The sequence below is a fragment of the Lacerta agilis genome, chromosome 14, assembly GCF_009819535.1.
Source record: "Lacerta agilis isolate rLacAgi1 chromosome 14, rLacAgi1.pri, whole genome shotgun sequence".
Lineage (NCBI taxonomy): Eukaryota > Metazoa > Chordata > Lepidosauria > Squamata > Lacertidae > Lacerta > Lacerta agilis.
In genome coordinates, this window is record NC_046325.1 from 23124774 (window position 1) to 23150591 (window position 25818).

The 25818-nt window shown below is 39.4% G+C and overlaps 5 protein-coding genes across 5 annotated transcripts; 2 read left to right on the forward strand and 3 right to left on the reverse strand.

Annotated features, from left to right (window-relative positions):
- Positions 1-1967: 1967 nt before the first annotated feature.
- LOC117057782 (olfactory receptor 5V1-like) lies at positions 1968-2909 on the reverse strand. Its single transcript, XM_033168623.1, has one exon. It carries the CDS (start codon positions 2907-2909, stop codon positions 1968-1970), a length of 942 nt encoding a protein of 313 aa, XP_033024514.1.
- Positions 2910-6614: 3705 nt separating this feature from the next.
- LOC117057783 (olfactory receptor 6-like) lies at positions 6615-7592 on the forward strand. Its single transcript, XM_033168624.1, has one exon. It carries the CDS (start codon positions 6615-6617, stop codon positions 7590-7592), a length of 978 nt encoding a protein of 325 aa, XP_033024515.1.
- A 4048-nt stretch (positions 7593-11640) lies between these two features.
- Positions 11641-18506, forward strand: LOC117057784 (olfactory receptor 6N1-like). The gene is made up of 2 exons (XM_033168625.1): positions 11641-12551; positions 17687-18506. Exons 1-2 carry the CDS (start codon positions 11641-11643, stop codon positions 18504-18506), a joined length of 1731 nt encoding a protein of 576 aa, XP_033024516.1.
- Positions 18507-19763: 1257 nt separating this feature from the next.
- LOC117059224 (olfactory receptor 5V1-like) lies at positions 19764-20687 on the reverse strand. The gene has a single exon (XM_033170820.1). It carries the CDS (start codon positions 20685-20687, stop codon positions 19764-19766), a length of 924 nt encoding a protein of 307 aa, XP_033026711.1.
- Positions 20688-24512: 3825 nt separating this feature from the next.
- Positions 24513-25445, reverse strand: LOC117057785 (olfactory receptor 6N1-like). Its single transcript, XM_033168626.1, has one exon. The coding sequence runs from the start codon at positions 25443-25445 to the stop codon at positions 24513-24515; it is 933 nt and encodes a 310-aa protein (XP_033024517.1).
- Between the last annotated feature and the right edge of the window lie 373 nt (positions 25446-25818).

Consider the following 25818-nt stretch of genomic DNA (forward strand, 5'->3'; position numbering starts at 1 on the left):
TAAAATAGTGTTGTAGGGAAATTCAGGTCAAAAGACCTCTAGAGAGTTCAAAAAGTGCTACATGCAGAAATTTATTTTCCCTTTTGATATGGAGATGCAACAGTCAATATAATCACAAACTCATTCATTAATGTTTGGTAGGGAAGAGTATCAACATCTGGAAATTATGCTTGGTCTATTAGAATACAATGAATAGGCATTTGCTAAAGCTACTCTTTTAGGTAAATTTTCATCAGTGTTTCTAGTGTAGGTAGACAAGCTTTCAACTCCCACAGTTCTCTTATGAGGCCTTCCTCTCTATTCCTAAAAATGGGGATGGAGAACCTGACCATTGGCAATGCTGCCTTTGGTAAAACAAAACAGAGCAGAGTTTTCATCAACACAGAGTAAGAATTGTCCAAATGCAAACATTATGGTTCTCAGGTGTGCAATGTTGCAACCACACACTGTGACATTATGGTGCATGCCTCAGCAACAGGTCTGGAGACAAAACTCATTTCTAGTAAGAATGGGGGGGGAGGATCAGTAGCTAGAGTAAAATGCAACGACTCAATCTGGAATGTGAAATCTGTGGCCATTTAAGCATTTTCTCGTCTTATAGAAGATCTCTCTCTCTCTCTCTCTCTCTCTCTCTCTCTCTCTCTCTCTCTCTCTCTCTCTCTCAAATATCCATCCTTTATTTATGCCTCAGCTCAATGTAGCATATATGCTTCCTTATTTTATCCTCACAACCATAGGTGAAGGAGTTTAGGCTAAAGAGCAGTGATTGTCCCATAGTCACCCAGTGAGCTTCATGACTGAACAAGGATTTGATTCTGAGTATCTTCAGTTCTATTCTGATATTGCAAACCAATACATTACTGAGAGGATCTGTGAAACAGGAATGGGATACAAATTTGATTTGGTTCACATTTTAACTTGAATCTACATAATACATACTTCCAGAAACAATATTTTAAACAACATGCTGCTATCCTTTAAAATCACTTTATATTTTGCCATACAGTTTTCCAATAAATAACCTGTACACAAATGCATATTCTAGGGGAAATTATACCTAGAAATGCATTTTTTGGTGAAAATAATGCAGAAATTGCATTCTGTTGGGGAAGATTGCTTGCAAAAATGTGTATATTACGGTATATCCTTTATTTTGTGCTTTATTAAAGCTTTTTTATCCCACCATTCTGGTACAAAAGGCAGTTTGCATTTGAAGTCACAATGCCATTTTAAAAACACCTAGCAATATAAAAAGGAAGCAGCAATTGAAACAAATAATAAAATCATTATGTGCTACATATATATTTAAAAATCTGCAGGAATGAAATGGTATTTTAAAAAACAATGAAAAGCCATGAAGGAGGGGGGGGCACCTCATGTTCCAATCTATATCTGTAGCCATTAAGAAGGTTTCCTCTCCTGGTTCCATTCAAGTGTGCTTTTACTGTAAGCAGAAAATTGTCATTCTCAGCTCTGTTCATTTGAATGATTTGTGTATAGCGCTCCATACCTGTACTCAGAGCAATCTCAGTATACAGTGGTACCTCTACTTATGAACCTGATCCATTTTGTGGTGCCATTCGCACCCCAAAAAGTCCATAAGTAGAGTGCTGCTACTGCACATGTGCAGTAAAATTTGCCTAAAGTGGGATTTTAAGGTACATCTAAGGTTTTGCTCAAGAAATTATCAGTGAAGACAAAATATTTTGTTGAAATTTTATCTATTTATCATCCAGCTATGTATCTAATCCAGGGGTCAGCAAACTTTTTCAGTAGAGGGCTGGTCCACTTGCTCTGAGTTGCTTTTGCAAAAAAGTGACTATAAGCTTAAATAATGATGATTGCTACTAAATGTGGCTGTACAGTATATAAGTAGGCATTATAAGTGTGCATTATAAAATTTTACATTGTTCATTGTTTGTTCTTCTGTTAAAGCTCAGCTCAGCTTTTTCCAGAAGGGTAGCTTGTCAATTCAGTCCTTCCTGTTTTCTACAGAGAACTTTTTTAAGGGCCTCTTTCACCTCTTTGTTCCTGAGGCTATATATGATGGGATTCAAGAGTGGAGTGACCAGGCAGTAGAAGACAGCCACCAACTGATCCATATTGAAGGAGAGGTTTCGGGTTGGCCTGACATAAATGAACATCATTGTTCCATAATAGATACCAACCACTGTCAAATGGGAAGCAAAGGTGGAGAAGGCCTTTTTGCGTCCATCGGAAGAACGAATGCCCAGAACAGTGATCAAGATGGCAGCATAAGAAGCCACAGTTATTGTGAATGACCCAACAAGGAGAAAGGAGCAGATGAAGAAACTCAGCATCTCGTTGAGCTGGGTCCTGTTGCAAACCAGCCTCAGCAATGGCAAAATGTCACAGAAGAAATGGTCCACTACATTGCTCCCACAATAGTTGAGCTGAGATATGAGAATTGTTGGGATCAATGGCAGAACCAAGCCAGTGACCCAAGACCAAGTTGCAAGCTGATGATAGACAACACTATTCATAATAGTGTTGTATCTTAAAGGAGAACGTACAGCCACATATCTATCATATGCCATGGCAGCCAAAAGGAGGCACTCAATGCCACCAAGAGCATGAAAAAAATATATTTGGGTAAGGCAGTTCTTGAAGGATACAACATTCTTTTCTCTAATGAGATCAACCAGTATTGTTGGGGCTGTGACTGAGGTAAAACAGATCTCCAACAAGGAAAAATTGCCCAGGAAGAAGTACATGGGGGTGTTAAGAGAATTTTCATACCTCGTGATGAATACTATAACCATGTTTCCTATCACTGTTAGTGTGTACATAATTAATACTAGCGTAAATATTGGAAATCTGCTCTTTTCCAGGTTGGGAAATCCTGTGATAAGAAATTCACTCACTGTTGTATGGTTTGAGAGATCCATCTTATGATTGGTTTTTCTTTTGTGGGGGGAAAAAAAAGAACTGTTGCTCACCCTAAAGTGAAAGCATTCTGTGTATTTCTTTTGAGATATCGGTTGAAGAGGTTTAACTCAGAAAAGGCTTCAGATGGATTTTTTCAAGGACAGAACGTCAGTCAAAGCCAAGAAATCTATGATTGAAAGAAAGAAAAGAATTCTATTATCATTAGCCTTCACAGCAGTCAAAGGAAATAACACTGCCAGTGTACTTAAGAAATGTTGTAGTCTTGAGTGGTGGAAGGGGGAAAAGGAGTTCCTTTGCATTTATATCTATTGATAATATAAGGCCATTATTTGGAGAGTGGACTTGGGGACTTGGAAATGCCACTAAACTTACAGTGTGCATTACTCTGCTCATGTAGAGTAATGCATGCTATCACTGTACCTCTTCCATTGATTCCAGTGGAACTTGTTAATTGCACACAATTTCTGCCTAATGCTGTTACTCTACGAATGCTTGGTTAAGAGGAAATCATACTAAATTGAGCACCACACTTCAGATGAGCTATCCAGACCATGAGGATTTGTCAGAAGTGGGATATGAACCTATGCTTCCATTCAGAGACCAGAAAAGATAAAACAGTAAAATCAAGGGGGGGGGGAATCACAGCCACACTTTAAAACATACAAATGTTAAAATACTAAAACAGATTAGAATTACGTCAGCTTTCTAAGTACCTGGGCAGGCTCATCTAAAGAATAGTGGGTTTTTTGCAGGTGCTTAAAAATGTGTGTGTTTGCATTTAAAGTGGGAGAGAATATTTAGACAGCTCACCTATAAATTTAAGCCAACCTGACATGATTTCTGCCTGAAGAATAATCCAGTGGTTTCACACATACCCCACACTTCTCAGCTGAATGTTTCTCCCAGTATTAAGAATAACAAATATAATCCTTCTGGAGTTCTACATTCCTCTCAACATTCCTCCTCATAATAGTTTATATGCTATTATGTACATAATCTCCAATGTTTCTTTGAAAAATTTGCTAAGTGAAAAAAAGAACAAAAAAGCATTTTTTTCTCACATATCCTGGCAATGTGACATTTTTGTCAGTAGAATGAAAATCAATAAATTATATACACACTGAACTATTTCATTAAAGAAAAACCCTGAAAAGAAAAGAAAAGTACATATTTTAAAATATTCTTTCCATTTTCATTTTGCAATGTGGCTATACTCACAAATGATGCAGATCATGCATTTGAGAATATTTGGTCCCATCATGGCTACCATGAGGACTGGCCAGGTGTTGGGACAAGACGATGTGAAAGGAAGACCTAAAGATAAAATATATTATCTTTTCATGGGATGATTTGCAGGTGTACTTTATACATTGGACCTATTTCATCAGCATACCTGTATTCAAACTCATGGGGACCTGATCTCCAAGGGATCAAACCCTAGAGCTTAAGGTTAGGCAGCTTTATCAGTGAGTCTCTGCAAACTGTGCTGATGAAAGTGATGGAAAATATTCCACCATCTTTAATTGTTCTGAGAAATCCCCCAGCAGATAAATTAGAATGTTGGAGTGTGATTAAGGAGAAGAGGACAGACCACTATTTAATGGGAATTGATTCAAGCTACGCGTTAGGATATGTTCCTTAATGTTAGGAATGCTATAGCCCATTAACAATGAACTGCAGAACATCATGAACTGCCACATTCACGTGTATGATATAAAATACAAAAAAGTGAAAGTCATTTGTATGCATGTACTCTCATCCCCCCCTTCTAAATGTTGTGGGAAAGGTTATGCAAATAAGGTGCATGTACATACAAAGGTGGACAAACTTCAGAATATTTCTCTCTTCCCCAGAGTTTAGCCTACTAATGAACTAATCCCAGAGTAGAGCCACTGTGGAATGCAAATTCCACAGAGAATTGAGATAAATAATGAAACCTGTTATATTTACCATAGCCCTTTTACCTCAGAATGAGATTCAGTAACTCTTTGCAACATCCTCTGAAACATCATCTTCAATTATCCATATTCATTAAGCAAGAACTAGCCTTAGACTACAGAGATATCTGATTGCCTTCCAGAAATGATCAACACTTTGTTGCCTCTTTAACAGTACTTTCCAGAGGAGCTCTGAAAGAAAGGAACCAGTGCAGTGAGATTTCCGCTTTCTTCCAAATTAAAGAATGGTAAGCTACATGCTAAAGTATATCCTAAAATGGTACTACAATAGTTGTGCCTCAGAATTATTATTCAAAATTTCTAAGTGGAATTGGTTGATTATTCATAGCTTTCCAAAGGAACATAAATACTAGATCTATTTAAAACACACACACACACACACACACACACGTATTTTAATGAGCATGGGCCAAATAGTCTGCAATAATTTAATATCATCCAGCAAAATAAAATATCCTGAAAGAAAATAACAAGGGAAGCAAATGCAAAATATATAGTACAGTATATAACAGAGACTGTTGGAAAGGAAAAACCTTGCTCAAATCCTGCCTCAAACATGCACATACTGCTGGCCTTAGTGAAGCCATTATACCTCAGACTCACTTCCCATCTGAAATTTGGGAGATATTGAGCTAACATACAGTGTTATAAATACTAGTTTGAGTAAGAAAGGGGGAAACTATGGAGATGGTGAAGCAGCATAAATGCTATTACTACCCTGTTTCTCATAAAACAAGACGTGCCTATAAAATAAGCCATGGCAGGATTTTCAAGCATTCACAAAATATAAGACATACCCCAAAAATAAGCCGTTGTGCTGGGCACAGTTCTAGAGGACACCAAAGAAGAGGAAGAGGCCTGTCGGGTTGGCACCCAGACCCGGATGTTGCTGCTGGTGCACCCCCGTCAAAACGCCCAGCAACCCAGCAAGAGCCGCAGCGTGCGCCGCCTGGAGCCACGAGCCAGCGGGACCCAGCAAGAGCTGCCTCCTCCTCCTGTTGGCTTCCGGAGGCCTGGGGCGCTCAGCGCAGCGCTGATGGAAGCCGACCTGGCAAGCCTCCTCCTCCTGCTGCTGCGACTCGGGGCGCTCCGTGCGGCGCTGCTGGGCGCTGACCCGGCAAGCCGCCTCCTCCCTCTTCCTCCTGCCGCGGCTCGGGTTGCTCCGTGCGGCGCTGCTGGGCACTTTGTCAGTACTTCAGCAGCAGCAGCAACAGCCAGTTCCAGGCGCCAAGCTGCAGCAGAAAGAGGAGGAGGCTTGCCAGCTCGGCGCCCACCGCCCCAAGCCTCCGGAAGCCAGCAGGAAGAGGAAGTGGCCTGCCGGGTTGGCGCCAAGCAGGGCCGCGTGCCCCGAGACAGCTGGACCAAGCAGCAGCAACGCCGGCCGCGGCAGGAGGAGGCAGGTGCCCAGAACTATACGGTACTTAATATAAAAAAAAATAAGACACCCCCGAAAATAAGCCATAGGCTTATTTTCTTAAGTAAAATAAATATAAGACGGTGTCTTATTTTTGGAGAAACACGGGTAATTATTCATTCTTAATTATACTCAACACTTTATTTCACATAACTACCATCACTTTCTTCGTCTAGCTTTCTCTCCTCTACAGCCAGCATCATAAATATGTGTTTAGATGAACATGACTTATGTTTAATGTTGACAGCTGTCTTATTTTTCACAGTGTCTGTGTAAGATATTTTTTAATAATTGTTTTGTTCCACTCTTCATAGGTCCAAAACTTTGTCAACATGGTCATTTACAATAAAACCACAATAACCCATTTCATCATTTTGGGCTTCCCAAGCCTGAAGAATTATCAGCTTCTCCTCTTCTTTGTGGGGTTGGTTATTTACATCCTGACCTTGTGTGGACATCTCATCATTATCACCATAGTACGTATTGACCAACATCTCCAAACACCCATGTACTTTTTCCTCAGCAACTTCTCCTTCCTGGAGATATGGTACACCTCCAACATTGTTCCAAAGATGCTAGAAGTATTCCTAGATAAGAAAAAATCCATTACATATGCAGGCTGCATTACTCAATTCTACTTTTTTATTACTCTTGGTACAGCAGAATGTTTCATTCTGGCTATCATGGCATTTGATCGCTATTTAGCCATATGCAACCCTCTACGATATCCTACACTCATGAATGACAAAGTTTGCCTTAAGTTAGCTGTAAGCTCTTGGATTGGTGCCTTCATAGTTAACATCCCTCCATTAGTTGCGCTTTGTAGGCTGCCATTTTGTGGCCCAAATGAGATCAATCACTTCTTTTGTGATGCTTCACCGTTACTGAAACTTTCTTGCACAAGCCCACAGGAAGCAGAATTGTCCAATTTCATAGTGGCCACAAGTGTCATTGTTAGCTCCTTCCCCCTCATTCTGATATCGTACATCCTCATCCTCATCACTGTTCTGAAAATCCCTTCATCGACAGGTCGCCAAAAAGCCTTCTCAACTTGTGGTTCCCATTTAACTGTAGTGACCATTTTCTATGGCACTCTGATGTTTATTTATGTCCGCCCAACATCAAACTTCTCAATTGATTCAGTGAATTTCAACAATATTGTGTCCATGTTCTACACTGTGGTCACTCCCATGCTTAACCCAGTCATATACTGCCTGAGAAACAAGGAGGTCAAAGATGCTCTCTGGAAAGCAATCAATGGGAAGCGTATGCTCCAACCAAGAAGCATTATCAGTGGGAAAATGAATTAGACTGATAGATGATAATTACATTTTTTCAGTAGTGCACACAAAGAAATTGCATCCAAGCAGCATCCATTTGTCATTTAAAACAATTTTTAAAAACCTGGAATTCTCATGCATACAGCAACCCTCAGCAAAGATATTGAAATACACCATTTTTTTTAATTTTTTTTTAAAGGACATGTTATTTTTTCTGAAGTTCTACTGCAGCACCTCAGGCAAAAAATGTATCCAAATAGTACCTGTCTGTCACATAAAACACCCAAGGAACTTTTTACTGAGCTTCTCCCAGAAGAGAGAAATTATCACAAACCAATTAAAAAGTTCCTAGTTAAATGCTTCTATGCAGACTTCCAACAGAAAACAACATCTTCCCATCACATTTACTTGTTAACTATAATTGTTTAATTGCACACAAAAATGGAGAATGCCTGTATGTACTGTATATTATGGAAAAGTTTAACATTGGAAAATTCTATTGAAGCATACTGAAGCTCTCTAAGCTTATACTGTAACTGAGTTGATCTTTAACTGCTGGTGCTTTCTGCTAGGACTCATGTGAGTGTTTAACCATAGGCCATGTGATTAAGGTATTCAATTGCAATTTTTCCTTTTGAAAGGGAGTTGCCTTTGCCTTTTGTTCTGAGGCACAGTCAGAGAAGGATGTGATAATGAGCCTCTCTAGGAGCTGCATAGTTTTGGCTGGATGCAGGCTAATGGAAGCTATGAGAGAGGGGGGTCTTTATTTTTGCTCTAATTATGGTATATATATTTAAGAAGAAGAACCTATGCTTGGATAAGAATATACTTTATGGAATTATTTGGAAGTGCCATTGTTTTTGTACCTGTTTTGAAGAAGTTCTGGTTAGTAAAGCTTTGAATAATATGGGTCTGGACATTTTTTATTCCAAAAGGACTCAACTTTTATGCATCCAATTGTTTCATGCTGTGCAGTATTATTAAATAATACTTTCCTACCCTAACTAGCCAGTTCCCTCACTCACTCTCTTCCCCCACCCCTGCACAAACTGCATCAAAATTGGTTGTAGTTGCTTCAGATTCCCTGTAATCAATATATTCACTTGCTTTAAAATAGGAAGGTAGGCAAAACATCACCTCCAATTATTTTCACTATCTACTGAAATCATATGAATCACTGGCATCCCATAGCTGGCAGTGATCACCAAGCACTCTTACAGCAACAGGGAAGTCCACAAAAGGAGGAAGATTGCCAAAGACAATACAGTAGCAACATACAGCTCAAGACCAGGTATCTTGAGTGACCTTCTTATACCTAACACCCTCCTAACACCCGGTAGATCACTGCACTCTGCAAGAGACATTCTCCTGCAAGTTCCAAAGTTCTCACCAATGCATTCCGCAGAAACTCAAGGCAGGCCTTTTATTGTGGCTCCCCTGTTCTGGGAAATAGCATTCCTGTTGAGATATGGTGTGCACACACTATCTTTCCATTCTGGAAGTAACAGAACACATTTTTTGTTGCTACAGACTTTCTCAGCTGAATAAAAAGGGACTCAGCTATACAGCTGCAAATAAAACGTTTAAAGTCTGTTGTAAAGTGCAATATACAAATGTGACACTAGATGGCAATGGTGAGCTATGGCAAATTCCATACATTTTCCCCCAAAACGGTTTTTTTAAAGCATTTTCACAGTGGTTTTTTTTAAATGTGTGTAGATTCCACTTTACCACAAGTGTCTGCCATGTTAGTGTTTCAGTCCTGTTCTAAATGTATTTACTATTCTGATTTTAGCTGTTCTTAAGTTTCTTATGTATAAATCATCTTGAGATGGCTGTTTATAAGGTGATGAATAAATCAGTAGCCGCCACCACAACCACAACCTCAAGAACACATGCTTGTTTGTTTTGCCACTGAACAAAGGCAGTTGGCTGATTGCGGCCATAGAAGGGAAGTGGCTAGGGCTCCTCATCAAGGCAGTGTTTAAATCAGTTTAGATGGCTGCATATCCCTTCTATCTAAAACTCTCAGATGTGGAAATGAGATGGGGAGGGAGCCTGAGACTAGATGGAAGAGCAGGTCTAATGCAGGCAGAATGATGTTCAGTGATGAAGAGGCAGGCTGTGATGGACAAGAGGCAAGCAATGGAAAGGCCTGGTGGTTTAGGTTCAGGGGACTGGCAAGCTGATTTAAAGTTTACAATTTGTAAGGATATGTTCTTTCCCTTTCCTGTGATTTTTGGGAAATTTTCTGTATTCTTTGTTTCTATTGAAAGAGAGAGTGTTAGATTAGTAGTATTGACTGATAGATGTACCCCCCCCACACACACACATGGGGAACTTTTGAATGGGTTTTAAATACTGTAAACAAATGAACAAAATATTGCAAAATGCATAGTATATAAAATGTTACATACCAAGAGCGCCACCCTTTCAGATGGTGTGTGTTTGGATCCTTCTCACTCTTGGTTTTTTACTCAATTTTTTTGATTTTATATACCATTTGGAAGAATAAAAAATGGAGCATGGCTTTTGTGTGTGTTATGATACATATGTGTTTTGTTAAAATGTGTACATTTTAAAGCTAGCATTTTTAGTACAGCTGCACCAGTGGTTTACTGGCCATGACAGAGAGGGATGAAACTCAGAAGATCAGCTCTACTCCTTCTTCTTCCACCTCCACTTTAAGATCATATCAGTATCATGAAATAAATCCCTGACTATCATTATGGTACACTCATATGTTAATACTGGGAGATGAGAATCTCCTTTCCTTTAAATGTTTTGACTCAAATCATTGAAGTCCTTGTGTCAAAGATGGATGGTCAACTATGTAGTTGCTATAACACATGAAAAAATGCCATAGTACTGATTAATGTTTTCATGCAGATCAATTTCTGTGATTTCTCACCACCACCTCTTTTTATCTACTTACATAGGTGTAAACCCAACTGAACTTATTGTGACTTACTTTTGAGCAGACATGTTTAGGATCACACAATAAGACAGAAAATATTGCACATGTGGAGTCTGTCTGCAGGGAGGTGGACAAATTGCAGAGCCTACTAATTAACTAGTCCCATGGTAGGTCCTCTGTGGAATAAAACTTCCAGAGAGAATTGAGGTGCATGATGAAACATGTTATATTTACTATGTTCTTTTTTTCATTTGGTGGAGATAGCTCTTCATGACGTTCTCTTAAACATCATCTCTAATTATCTATTTCATAAAGGAATAACTGCTCGAAGTCTTGTGAGCTATTTGACTGCTGTCCAGATATGATCAGCAAAGTCTCATCTCCTTAGCAGCACCTTCCACTTCAGCTCTTAAAGAAAGGAATCACTGCGGTTTCAGCCTTCTTCAAAATTAAAAAAGGTAAGCTGCATATTAATAAAGTAGTTCCTAAAATGCTGCTACTGTAGTTGTGTCCCTGAATCATTGCCCATCACTTCTATGTGGAATTTGTAACTTCCAAAGGGAACTTCAACAGTAGAGCTAAATTAAAGAAATCACAAATGGTCATTTAATGAGCATGGGTCATTAATCCACGAGAATATCCTATCACCTATTGAAATAAACAGAAAACCCTGAACATAATAAGCAGTGAAGCAAATGGAAAGTATACATTAGGATACTGTAATAACCAAATCTGTGAGATTTGGTTAAAACTTTTTGCTCAAATTTTGTCTCAATCTTGAACATACTGCAAAGTTTTTGGGAAGCAATTACCACTCAGGCTCACCTCCTATCTGATATTTCAGAGTACTTACAACATCGTAAATTACACCTTGAAGAAGTAGGGGGAAAACTTTGCAAATGGTAAAGCATCAGCAATGATATATATATTTCCACATTTTTAACTATACTCAGTGACAGTTACCATCACTTTCTCTGTCTCCCTTTTTCTCTTCTCTTCAGATAACATCACAGAAACGAGCTTAGATGCACATCAGGTGTGTTTAGCAAACCCCCCCCCAAGCAATCATTATTCTGTGTCGGATGATTATTTACCATTATTCTATGTCAGATGATTACGTATCTTTTGTTTCCTGCTTCATAGATCCAAAACTACATCAGCATGTTCATTGGAAATCAAACTGCAGTAACCCATTTTATCATCTTGGGCTTCCCAAGCCTGAAGAATCTTCAGCTTCTTCTCTTCTTTGTGGGGTTGGTTGTCTACATCCTGACCTTGTGTGGACATCTCATCATTATCACCATAGTACGTATTGACCAACATCTCCAAACACCCATGTACTTTTTCCTCAGCAACTTCTCCTTCCTGGAGATATGGTACACCTCCAACATTGTTCCAAAGATGCTAGAAGTATTCCTAGATAAGAACAAATCCATTACATATGCAGGCTGCATTACTCAACTCTACTTTCTTATTACACTTGGTACCGCAGAATGTTTCATTCTGGCTATCATGGCATTTGATCGCTATTTAGCCATATGCAATCCTCTACGATATCCTACACTCATGAATGACAAAGTCTGCCTTAAGTTAGCTGTAAGCTCTTGGATTGGTGCCTTCATAATTAACATCCCTCCATTAGTTGCGCTTTGTAGGCTGCCATTTTGTGGCCCAAATGAGATCAATCACTTCTTTTGTGATGCACCACCTTTATTGAAACTCTCTTGCAGAAGCCCACATGAAGCTGAACTGTCCAATTTCATAGTGGCCACAAGCGTCATTGTTAGCTCCTTCCTCCTCATTCTGATATCATACATCCTCATCCTCATCACCGTTCTGAAAATCCCTTCATCGACAGGTCGCCAAAAAGCCTTCTCAACTTGTGGTTCCCATTTAGTTGTAGTGACCATTTTCTATGGCACTCTGATGTTCATGTATGTCCGCCCAACATCAAATTTCTCTATTGATTCAGTGAATTTCAACAAAATTGTTTCCATGTTCTATACTGTGGTTACTCCCATGCTAAACCCAATTATATACTGCCTGAGAAACAAAGAGGTCAAAGATGCTCTCTGGAAAGCAATCAGTGGGAACCGTGTGCTTCAAACAAGTAGGATTTTTAGTGGCATAGTTAAGTAGATGTTAATAGTAAACGTACCTCAATGGAGGGAGCACAATTAATTACCTTGTATAACTGTATCCTTACAAATTCAGTAGTTATTTCCCTCTCATGTTTAAGAACATCTATGATATTGCATCCACATTTTATCCACTTGTCTTCTGAAAAGCTTTTTTTTAAAGACTGAACTTTTCATACACATCACTTTCCGTAGGAGTTGCATTGAAAATGCACTAAATGTATTTTACAACATTGTGTGTTTTTGTGTTGTTGTATTTACTGATCCTCCACTGCTGCAACCCAGGCAGAAATTGCATCCAAACGGCACCCTTTTGTCATTTAAAGCAAACAAGTAGACAGGGCATCACCTCCAGTGATTCCTCCTTTTGGAAGTATTAGAAGCATTGGCATCCAAGCACTGGAGAAGACTGGTGATAACTAAGCACTTTTGGAGTGACAGAGAAGTTCGGGGAAGGAGGAAGGCTGGCAACAAGCACATCAGTAGCAACATGTGCTCCTTTGTTTTGCTACTGAGCAAATACAGTTAGCTGGTTGTGGCCAAAAATGTCTGGTTGCAGGCAAGGAGGCAGGGTTCCTCAGCAAGTCGCAGGTAGCTAAACATTTCATCTGTATGCCACTCTCACACATGGCAATGAGACAAGGAGTGGGTGTGAGAATACATGGAGGAACTGGGATATTATAAGTAGAGTGAAGGTCAATGTGGAGTATGAAGAAGTGGGTTGTGGTGGACAAGGGTATGCAGTGTAAAGAAAGTCTTGATGGGCCAGCTTTCTTTAAAGTTTACAGGGGCAGTTACAGGTAGGTAGCCGTGTTGGTCTGCCATAGTCAAAACAAAATAAAAAAAATACACATGAAAGCTCATACCAATAACAAACTTAATTGGTCTCTAAGGTGCTACTGGAAGGATTTTTTTATTTTTTTACAGGGGCAGTTTGCAAAGGGATGGTATGCCCCTGCCCGGTGGTTTTGTGGGTAATTTGCTGTATTCATTGTTATAGACATTATAGACTAGTGGTAAGACTAGTACTGCTGTATGTACCCACATGCTGGGAACATTTGAATGGGTTTAAAATAATATAAATAAACAAAATAGTGCTTAATGCATAGTATTGTGGGCCAAGACCCAAATCTCCAAGCCGTATGAGATTCCAGGGGTTCCAGGCACTCACCCAGGGTCCTTAATTCCTTTGGAATGGGGGACAGTGGAGACTGTGGAGTCTTTATGATATATGGTTGATTTACACATATATACAACCTGAGCCTATGATGGAGGGGCTCACAGCGTTAACACCCCATGAGGGTCTTGCTTCTCCCAAAGCCACAGCCTTGTATTCCAACAGAAATCAGGTATAGCTTTGCCTCCCAGCTACCCAGCCTGCCAGTGTCCAGTTTCTAGCTCACAAAACTCCACTCTAGGGGCTCAAGACTACAGCCTGCCCCGCTCCCACCCCTCATAAAAAAATTCATAACAGTGTATAAAATGCTGTTTGCTTTTAAGAATGCTCCCTGCCTCAGAGCACCAGCCTCCATAGTCTTTTAGGCAGACAGTATAAGTTTGCATCCTTCGCATTACAGGTTTCAGAACTTTTTTCTCTTGCTGTTGTTGACTATATGTACACTTTGGAAGAAGAAGAAAATGGAGCATGTTTTTTGTGTTTGTGATACATATGTGTTTTGTTTTTAAAAAATATGTGGGGTTTTTTTCTGAAGCAAGCATTTGAAATGCATATATTCAGATACAACCAGTTTGTATGGACTAAAGACTGAAGAAACCATTTAACCCAATTTGGTCCTACATTTATATGCTGTAGTAGTTTTCTCACAAGACTTTCAGTGGGCAATCCCCGATCAAGGATTCTGAGTTCAATCATTCTGGAAATTGTTGCTAAACCACCTGAATTGCATCTAGCTTATCTACTCCAGGACATAGACTCTTATAGAACATTACAAGTTGCCAGATTCCTGGTTTCAGTTCTTTCATATAAAAGACTTCATGGAATGCTGCATGACTATTAAAAATCTAGTAAACTCTATGCACCATCTTTATCTTCAAGGCCATAATATGGTACATCTAGAGATTGTAAGCAATGCGAAGGAGATTATGCGTTGAAATATTTTAGTTGATATTTTAGAATGTAAAATGCCGTTTTATTTATTGATTTGTTTTACTTTGTGGGCTTATAGCCGAATAAAGAATATCTATCTATCAGTGGGCAAGCAATATGGTATTAACTTATTGTTGTTGTTTTTTTGGAAAATTAACATTTTAGCATTTATCAAAGAGAAAAACCTCAATTTTGTTCAATGTCTAAATCCTCACCTGAGAGGCAGATATATTGCTTGCAGTCTGTAAAAACACTAATCTTAGGCTGTGATATTCTAAAAACCCATTGAAGTAAACTCAATGGTTTTATTTGTGAAATCAATGAAGGACTCTTAAGACAGTGATGTGGCCCTCCTAATTTCTTAGCGGACATCACTGGGAGTGAAAGAACCTAATGTAGATCCTACTGCTCTGTATGTTGTTATTGATTTACTTGGCCTGATTTGAAGCTTCTTTATTCTTAACTGGAAAATACACAACTGGCTGAACTCATCTCTTTATTCCCCTTGGCAAATGTGACGCCTTGAAATGTTTCTTCCACGTGTTTCCTTCCACACCGTGTTCTTTTGATCCTTTATTGTCTTAATTGCCCATTAGCCCATGGGAAATTTCACCTCATGGGAAATTTAATTAGCTTTTAACACATGCTGATTCCAGAGGACAGAAGTATCTAATACAGAGCTTAATACACACATATCTGGGACTTAGTTTTAATGCATCAAGCTTAATTAAATTCTAGCACTAGCTTGATCCAGAGATTATATTGGTCTTGCACCCACAAACTTGTAACAATACACAGTGTCAGAGAAGAAGCATCATGAAATTAGATGGAAGATACCATGGTGGAGGATTGCCAAGCTGAGTAGAAAACAGATGTGTTGCTGAAGAAAAAAAGAGTCGGTTGATGGAAGCAACAATGTCAGAGAAAAGAGGGGAACTCACTCACTCACTGATGACCATGAGCTGAAATAAAGAGCATGAAATCAACACTCGACTAGGGCTTCCGGTTTGGTCTCTGCCATCATCGGACGCGCGTTGTGCTGCCCCGCTGGTGAAGCAGCTGACGCGGCTGCTGGCAGGAGGTGAAGAAGGGGGTAGGGCTCCAATCCCCCTTCAAACCCCAGGGAGGGTGTCTCTGGGGCGCAGAGAGCGGCGGTCGCTTGGGGGAGCAGCGGCTGTGGCGGCGGGCGTGGGGGCTCCGACTCCGGTAACGCGGAGGCGGGAGGAACCTAACGCCGAAAAGAGCGCAGCGAGCTCCCCGAGGAAAGCGGCGCCCTAGCTCCGGCTAGCAGCGAGCCCAGTTCCGAGGTGTCACCGGGACCAGATCTCCTTTAATAGAGCTCCAAAATAGAGAGTAACGGAGAAGAAGTCCGGGAACGGAAGAAACGCAACGGAGCTTTTCGCAAGTAATTGAACAGATCTATTGAGAGCAGCAGCACGTAGGTGCAAGGACGTTCTCTTCATTAAATAATATAGGGACTAAAGCCACAAATGGACAGGGGTATAGAGTAAATTTACGGCTTACGACAGGTATTGGTGCCAATTTGTGCCGCAGGAAAATATAAACTGCTCAAAACAGCGTCGGTATGAGGCATGAGTCAGCAGGAAACGATACAAGACACTCTAGGAATAAACCAACTAAGCGGATAACAGACTATAATGCACTTTAGCCAGCTTCCCTGTCTGGAGACATATATCTTTGTTGATTAACTTTCTTCGGATTGTCTATAGCACTTTACTATTTTTACTATTTTTACTAAAGCACTTTACTTTCTTTGGCTACTTTGGAGGCAATATAGTGGGTTGCCTTGAGCCCAGGCTGGGTCGTAGCACTTTATTGCCCCCTACAGCCTTGGAGGTAACATACTGGATTATTCAATACTTGGACTGCTCAATACTTGGGACTGCTAAAAAGCACTTTATCAATCCTTGCCGTATAGGAGGGAATCTAGGGGACTGCTAAAGGATATGTATGGATAAGAGCACATTATCCCCCTCTGTTGCTCCGAAGGCAAGGTATTGGACTGTCTAAAGCGTTGAGTTGGAAAATAGCACTTTATCGCCCTCTGCTGTTTAGGAGGCGGTGAACTGAATTGAACTGAATTGACCAAAGCCGTGGATTGCTTGAGGCACTTTACTGCGCCTGAACTGATGGAAAATAATTGAACTGACTGAAGCACTTTACTGTCTTTGGTTGCTTGGAGGAAAATGAACTGGATTAGTGGCAGCTTGGGATTTTTGTAAACGCCTCGTCGCTCTTTGGTGTATTGGAGAGAAGGAAACTTCTAAGATCAAGATCATCTGCAACAACAGCACTGAATGCTAGTAAATGGTAAACTCAGAGCACCTGATTGGGACAATTAATGAGTAACTTGTAGCATTGGACTGGATGAATTGGATCAAATGATATGTAACTGGAAATAGTTATTGTGATCAACTACCTCCCTTTTGAATAACCTTTTTCTCCCCCCCTTTTTTTTCTTTTTTTTTTCTTTCTCTCTTTCTTTCTTCTTCCCCCTCCCTAAATTTTTATTTTTTCCCCCACCCTTTTTTTTCTCTCCTTTCTTTTTTTTTCTTTTCTTTCCTCGTCTATTCTATCTTTCCCTTTTTCCAATTTTTTTTTCTCTTTTTTTCCCTCTCTCTCTTTTTTTCTTTCTCTTCCCCTTTCTCTCTTTCCCTCTCTTCCTTTCGTTCTTTCTCTCCTCTCTTCCCTACCCTTGCCGGCCCGATTTCCCTGGCTCCCTTCATACCCAAACAATTGAGTTATATTGAGGTGTTATAGGATGCAAGATTAATAGAATGTCAACTAAAAAGAATACTGTACCACTGCAAAGCAGAAAAGGGTCAGGGGTGGAGTCAGAGATGGCAATGGATATAAAAGAATTAATGTTAAACCTCAGAAAAGATATATTTGACTTAAAACAGGAACTGAAATTGGAAATCGGAGAAATTACAAAAAGAAATGAAGAACAATTTCAAAAAATGGGGGAAAAATTAGATCAAAACGTTATGGCCACTGAATCTCTATCAAAACAGGTAGAGGACTTGGCACAGAAAAATACAGAACTGAATGCAATGGTACAAGAGCTAAAAGGGAAAACGCAAAGTGTGGAAGAAACCACAAAGAAATTGGGTAGAGAGGGAAAGGAGATAAGAAAAGAGGTCAATAAGACTAAAAAGGAGGTAGTGAATTTAAGATCAGAACATGAAACCATCTTAGATTCTATTGCTATGCTTCAGATGCATAGAAAAGAGAAAACATTGCGCCTAAGAGGAATTGTAGAAGAAGTGGGTGAGATGCTGGAGGGAAAAATAATCCCAGCATTGGCAAATTGGCTGGAGATGCAAGAATCAGAAATTTCCTCCAACATCGAATCCTTATATAGAACTAATTCAAAAACAGCAAAAGCTAATAAATGGCCATCGGACTGTCTTATTACTCTTAGAACAATGGAATTAAGAAACAAAATCTTGCAAACTAGCAATAAGAAAAAGTTGGTGATCCAGGGAAAAGAAATAGTGATATACAAAATTATTCCTTACAGATTGTTAAAAAAACGAGAAGTGTATAAACCTCTGGTAGAAGCTCTACAGAAAAAAAACATAAAACATAAATGGGAGTTCCCAGAGGGGATATCCTTCTCTTATAAGGGGATGAGGAAAAAATGTCTATCAGGTGAAGAAATGGAAAGATTCAGGAGAACATATAAGGGAGACTTCGGTGATAGGAAACAACAGGAAATAGAAATAGGAGAATTAGTGGAAGAAGAAGAATCCAACTAATTAATATCTTTTATTGAATTAAAAAAACACCGGAAGCCTACCTTATAGGCATAACAACGCCTGAAATTCCAAAGAGGATACGAAATTTCTTTTTATATGCCTCCACAGCGGCTAAAATTTTAATTGGTACAAAATGGAAAAGTGCGATAGTGCCAAACAAAAAAGACTGGATTAATGAAACGCTAGAATATATAGAACTGGCGTACTTAACAGAGAAAATTAAAGACAATCCGAAAGAAAAATTTACAAAAGAGTGGAACGATTTCATACTATATCTAAAGAAAAGGTGCAACACAAATACAGTGGTAATTATAGAATAGCCCCTGCCGTACCATAAAGCGGGGGGAAAAGGAAAAGAAAACGGAAGCAAAAGATTACATTAAAAGAATAGTTTTCGGGCTTAGTCTTAAAAATACACATATTGAAAGTTTATGCTATATTAAATTTAATGAAGAGATAAAATGGGAAGCCAGGAAGAAACTATGAATAATTTCAGCCTTACTGAAGCATTCAGGAGGCTAGAAAAAGATATTATTTTTAAAAGAATGTACTTAATAAAAATTGTTCGGATTAAAATTATATGCAATTATATTCTTTAGTGTAGGTAAGTGTATTGTGTATCGTGTATTTGTATTAAGTGTTTGTATGTATTTGTATTATGTATTTATATGTATTTGTATATGTGTATGTGTATGTATATGTAAGTTTGTAATTTGTTTATTAAAAAAAAAAAAAAAAATGTCAGAGAAAAGAGACTTAGAGAAACAGGCATTGATGAGTCTGTGTGGAGGAAAGGCATAGAATGAAAGTAGCCAAGTTGTGGACTTTGGTATGTTGTTGAACTGCAACTCTCATCAGCCCAGATCATGTTGTCTAGGGGTTATAGGCATAGGAGTTCAAGAAAATCTGCAGGACACCATGTTGGCATACATAATAGAGAACAATGGCTGCTTATTAGAAGAGCTGGCATGGGAATGAGGTGGAGAGTAAATCTGATTATGACATATTGATGAATATTGAACTAAGCTCTGAATTTTGTGGTTGCAGTTTACAACTGTAATGGCATAAAACATCCTTTCACTATAATGTTTAATTATCGTGCCCAAATACAATGAAATATATCAAGTTAGTGTCATGTTCATACTAATAAACTACAGCTGCAGTCCTATACTCACTTGTCTGAGAGTATGCCGCCATTTATCTAATGGGACTTGCTTCTGAATCAAACTGAATAGGATTGTAGTGTTGTTAAAACATTTACTTTTTTCCAAATATTCTCCCAAGAGCTCTCTTCACTTCCTTATTTTTCAGGCTATAGATAATTGGGTTCAACATGGGAGTCAAAATGCTATACTGAATAGAGAACAGCTCGTCGATTGTCATGGAAGACATGCTGCTGGGTTTCATGTACTGGGACATCCCTGTCATATACAATAAGCCAACCACAATGAAGTGGGAACTGCAGGTAGAGAAGGCTTTGCTCCTTCCCTCTGGGGAGTGGATATTCAGGATGGTGGAGATGATGTGGAAATACGAGACAAAGGTTGGTAGGAAGGAACCAAGCCCAAAAATCACAACAGAAGATAGAAGAATCATATTATTGAGGAAGGTATCTGAACAGGATATTTTCAAAAGAGGTGGCAGCTCACAGCTGAAGTGGCTGATTTTGTGAAGGCCACAGAACTGTAAACTGAATGTAGGCACTGTGTTTATTATTGCAAAAAGGAAGCCCATTATCCATGCCCCCATCACCAGGTAAGCACATAATGTTTTGTTCATGATTGCTACATAGTGAAGTGGGTGACACACAGCAGTGTATCTATCATAAGCCATTGCTGAAAGAATAAAAACCTCTGTAACACTCAACAGGAGGCTGAAAAACATTTGTGTAAGACAACCAGTGAAGGAAATTGTCTTTTGCTTCATTAGCAAGTTCATTAACATCTTAGGGACAATGTCAGTTGAATAACAGATATCAACGAAGGACAAGTGAGACAGAAAATAATACATGGGTGTGTAAAGGGAAGGTTCCTTCTTTATCACAAGAATGATTGTGACATTTCCTGACAGTGTTATTAGGTAAATGGTTGAAAACACCAAGAAGAAGAAGAAGATATTCAGTTTGGGATCACTGGAAAGTCCCAAGAAAATAAATTCTGATCTTTCAGTTTGGTTTTCCATTTTTGTTTAGGGACCTATAAAACAAGCAAACAAAAATTGACAGGGAACAATTCAGCCCATTGTTAGCCTCTTTGATCATGCAACTCTGTAAAAGTCTACTCAAAATTAATTTCAGTTCAGTTCACTGCAGCTGGTAAGTGGGTATGAAGTTGCAATCTTAATATTTAAATTCTCTCATTGTATCCGATGTTCAGTAAACATACTTTAGCTGTTTCACCCTGAGAGATATTGATGCGAGGATCAATATAAGCATGGACCGAAAGCATGATGAAATATTGAATTCATGTGTAAATTAAAGGGTCAATGTGACTTAATAATATAAAATACAAACTGATGAAATATATCAGTGTATCTTTTAGAACACATACTCACACATTTTGCACTATTTTTTTAAACATGATCAAAAGTTTAGTTATTATCCTTTTTTAAAAAAACAAACATTTACTTAAATTATATATATGTTGGGATTTGAAGCATTTCAATGTAATCCTGCAGCTTAAGTGCAAAGCACACAGAAAGGGTTTGATGCACACACATATTTTTGTGTCCTCCAAAAGCTCCTTCCCCATTACAAGCTTCCAGAACATTTCTGCATGCTGTTCCATGACCCAGAGAAAAGAAAGGGATGGGCACAAAGCCAAAGTTATTTCACACATACTTTTGGGTAATGGAGAGGGAACACACTCCTGCCTCTGCCACTAGTCAGATGAGTGAGGACCATTAGGATTCCTCTCTTCCAAGACTGGACATCAAGGAATGGAAAACAAAGCACATAATGGTCTCTGTCACCTGGCAGAATGCTATTGCGGGGGGTGGGGGTGGGACGCATGGGTAGTTCAATGGTAGATCATTTGCTTTGCATGCAGAAGGTCCCAGACTCAGCCCCTGGTATTTCAAGATACGACTGGGATAGACCCCTGCCAAAAATTCTGGAAAGCTATTGATGGTCAGTGTAGAAATACCAAAACAGATAGACCACCTGTTTGACTCAGTATAACTCAGCGTTTTGTGTTCCTTTGTATGTACTTTGCTGTTTAGTTTTATATTCATTTTTGTATCCTTGCTTGTTGCTTGTAAGCTTCCTTTGAACTAATTTGTTGGAAACACAAGGTATACCGTAAATATTCAAATCAAACAAACACTGGTCTTAAATGCTACATAAAAGCTGAGCTGCCCTACAAAAGAGATAAAATTAAACTATGTTTTAGAAATAAGACGTTTCTGAGGAATATGAGTTACATTATACTATTGCAATGGCTTTTAAGCTGTGTCCTGGGAAAATGTGGAGTTCCTTGAAAGCCTGTTGTGGTCCCTAAACGAAAAGGTTAATATAATCAAGTTTCTGAAAATTGGTTGGCCAGCACAGTGACTTTCACCATTAACATGCTCAGCCAGCACCCTATGTGAATAAAGTGTGTGTGCCCTGGAATACCTCCAAAATCGTCTGTAATGTTAAAGGCAAATGCACTGTCATTCTGCAGCAAAACAATCAATATGGAAACAATTAGACATTATCTATTAGATTCAATGCTTCTTGTAAATGAAAAGGAAAGCTAAAGCAGTTCAAAAGTGGGTCAGTGTGATCATATGGTGTGCATAAATATGAGCATTTCTGAAAGACAGGTGAACTCACCAGATATGTCACAAGAAACAGAGCAAAATAAGATTTGTCCTGGAAGGAATGTAAAGCAGAGTGAGCAGAGAACAGAAGTCCTCCACTCACGTGCCCTTTTGGTAAAATAAAACAGATCCTCAATTCTTTCAAGCACAAATCTGTTGGCTAAATGTACTGTAAGCATATAATTATCCATTTTATATGAAGGATACATTAATTCCCAAACCAAACAAATATTTATTCTGATGGGATGACTATTCCCACCTTAGAGCTCTTTGCAAATAATTACCACTATCAGAACTACTTTTTGTTTCCCATGTTTTTAACAATGGGAAACGACCTAATGCAAGTACTGGCAAGACACTATAATATGAGGTGCATTCCCATGTCAGCCCAATACCACCTTTCTTCACCTTGAGAGCCAGTGCGGTGTAGTGGTTAACAATGGTGGACTCGTAATCTGGGGAACCAGGTTCACGTCTCTGCTCCTCCACATGCAGCTGCTGAGTGACCTTGGGTTAGCCACACTTCTTTGAAGTCTCCCAGCCCCACTCACTTCACAGAGTGTTTGTTGTGGGGGAGGAAGGGAAAGGAGAATGTTAGCCGCTTTGAGATTCCTTCAGGTAGTGATAAAGCGGGATATCAAATCCAAACTCCTCCTCCTCCTCCTCCTCCTCCTCCTCCTCCTCCTCCTCCTCCTCCTTCTATCACAGTCATTTTATTGGTCAGCAATTTATTTGGAAAGCTGAGACATTTTCTAGCCTAGAATTAGGCAGAGTTCCCAGGCACAGATCAAATTGCTAGTACCTGTGTACAAAGCTCAGGACAAATTTATATAAATAATTGCCCCACCCTGTATATACCCAACTGATCACTGTGCTCTGCAGGAAAGGGCCTCCTGTAGATACATACCATCAGCGAATCCATTCCATATGATATAGAAATTGAGCTTTCCGTGCTGTGGCACCCAGACTTTGCATCTCCCACCTATTATATATTAGGCAAGTTCCATCTTCATTTTGTATTTTGGCACCTTCATCTTCCAACAGACCATTCAAATGGATGTTTAAAATCCCAGACTTTATCTGTATTAACAAAAAAAATCATATGCATATATTATACATTTTTATTGTTGAATTTACTCAATATGATTCATGGAAAGTGATTCATAAAATTAAATATGTCAACTCAAAACAATATGCCACTGATTTCCCCTGGATGAATGATCTCATTGGCACATCAAAGCCCTGGCGCACCCCCAAGAACAATAAAAACACATTGACACAGAATTTTAGTTTAAAGGTTGATAGGCAAAATTTAGGCCACAACTTTATTGATTATAGAAATGTGAGTGGTATTGGCTTAGGCACTGGCAATAACTTTATCTGACTCCTGCCCACCTTGCAGGAAGTCTAGAAGGGTAAACCACCAAAAGAGGGAACTCCGTCAATGGCAACTAACTGAAGCTCACCCTGGGATTCTCACTGGGTCATGGCATGGCCCTAGCCTCCAATTGGACTTCAGACAAAGCCCAGACCCACTGATTCCTTTACCAGAATACCCTTGTACCTGGAGAGGCAGGTGATGGCACACCTCACCTCCCCCGCATCTCACTAAACCAATGCCTAACCACCAAACCTTACAAAGTTGTGACGATTGCAAAGAGGCAGGCAAAAACCAAATAGGCAGTGCCAATCTGCCAAATGGAAAAAAATCCTACCTGGCCCCTGTTCCAAAACAGATGACCAACCAAAGTCCAGAGCAAGGCCAAAGCAGACACCTAAAACACTAGGGAAGGTGGGAAGCTGTTCGGTGGCGCGAAGCCAGGTAAAGCCCCAGTGATGTGCTGCCACCTTTTAAAGGCCCCCCACAATCACGCCACCACTCTCTGATTGGCCAATAGACTGTGGCGTGATCATGGGCCACCGCGTGGCTCTGGCTCATCCCCCACCCCTTCTATGGATGGTGGGGCACCTTGGGCCCGATTTCCTGTGCTTAGATCACACATCCCTCTCTAACTAGGCATGCAAGAAACATGATTACATTTAAATGACACTTTTCAGGCAGGAATCACACACAAACACACACACACAGCTACACTCAGAAATACACTCAAGGAAGGCGCAAAGAAGGGTAAGTCAGGGACTACCTTCAGTGTGAGTTTCATAATCACTTCAAGCTATTTTAGAGCTATTTGTTTTTGGGTGGGTTTAGACTTTATTTATGAGGAAAGTTTTCTTCAAAGCTTCTTTCACATCCTTGTTCCTCAGGGTATATATCATTGGATTCAGCAAGGGTGTGATTACAGAGTAGAAAACAGCTACTATTTTGTTGGCATTAGATTTGTATTTTACTGCTGGGCGGACATACATGAAAATGAGTGTCGCAAAATAGATGGTGACTACAGAGAGGTGGGAGACACAGGTGGAAAATGTCTTCCTCCGGGCAGCAGCAGAAGACATTTTCAGTATAGTGATTACGATTTGCACATAAGAACCTAGAGTGAACAAAAGAGTGGCCATTACAATAACAGTGCTGAAGCCGTAGCCAATGACCTGAATAGAGTAAGTGTCACTACATGAAAGGCGAAATATCTGCCCAGCGTCACAGAAGAAGTGGTTGATTTTGTTGGGGCTGCAGAAGGAAATTTTAGCTAACATGAAGGAAGGGAATGTAGGGCATATGAATCCCACAACCCAGCACATCACAGCCACATTTCTGCATGTCTTAGGGTTCATGATGGTGGAGTATCGTAGAGGGTTGCAGATTGCAAGGTACCTGTCGTAAGCCATGGCTGTCAGAATAAACAGCTCAGTTGCAGCAAAGGCAAAGAAGAAATAATATTGAGTGATACATCCTGGAATGGAAATTGTCCTCTTCTGAGCCAGTAAATTCTCCAACATCTTTGGCACTGTGACAGTGGTGTACCAGACTTCGACCATTGAGAGATTGCAGATGAAGAAATACATGGGGGTCTGTAGGCGTGAGTCCACGACCACAATGAGTATAATCAGCAAGTTCCCCATAAGAGATAGGATGTAGATGATTAAGAAGAGCACAAACAACACCATCTCAAGCTTGGGGATGCTAGTGAAATGAAGAAAGACAAATTCTGTAACCACAGTTCGATTTTCTTTCTCCATTACATCAGAAAGCTACAGGGATATAAGCAATAAAAAGAAATGGAAATCATGAATTATTATTTTTTTAAAAACAACAACAACAACGATGATGAACGGTGTCTAAATTCTTTATTATTCAAATAAATAAATAAATAAATAAATAAATAAATAAATAAATAAATTCTTTTTTCATCCTCTCAGCATTTTACCTTCAAAAAAAAGTTCATTGGGCTCAATGTAATATAACTCTTCCATTCATTTTAAAAGAAAAAGAAAAAGAAACCTTGGATCAATGAAAAACATTTGATGTTGTTTCTAGGTGCACCACAGTTCTGACTGATGAATTTCAAAAGTTCAATTTGCAGTGATAAATATTATCATCAATGACTTTTTG

Coding starts and splice junctions, on each gene's coding strand:
- LOC117057782 (XM_033168623.1), bottom strand. CDS start 2,909: ATGGATCTCTCAAACCATACAACAGTGAGTGAATTTCTTATCACAGGA.
- LOC117057783 (XM_033168624.1), top strand. CDS start 6,615: ATGGTCATTTACAATAAAACCACAATAACCCATTTCATCATTTTGGGC.
- LOC117057784 (XM_033168625.1), top strand. CDS start 11,641: ATGTTCATTGGAAATCAAACTGCAGTAACCCATTTTATCATCTTGGGC. Junction 12,552..17,686: donor AAAGAGGTCAAAGATGCTCT/CTGGAAAGCAAT, acceptor TACAAAAAGAAA/TGAAGAACAATTTCAAAAAA.
- LOC117059224 (XM_033170820.1), bottom strand. CDS start 20,687: ATGGAAAACCAAACTGAAAGATCAGAATTTATTTTCTTGGGACTTTCC.
- LOC117057785 (XM_033168626.1), bottom strand. CDS start 25,445: ATGGAGAAAGAAAATCGAACTGTGGTTACAGAATTTGTCTTTCTTCAT.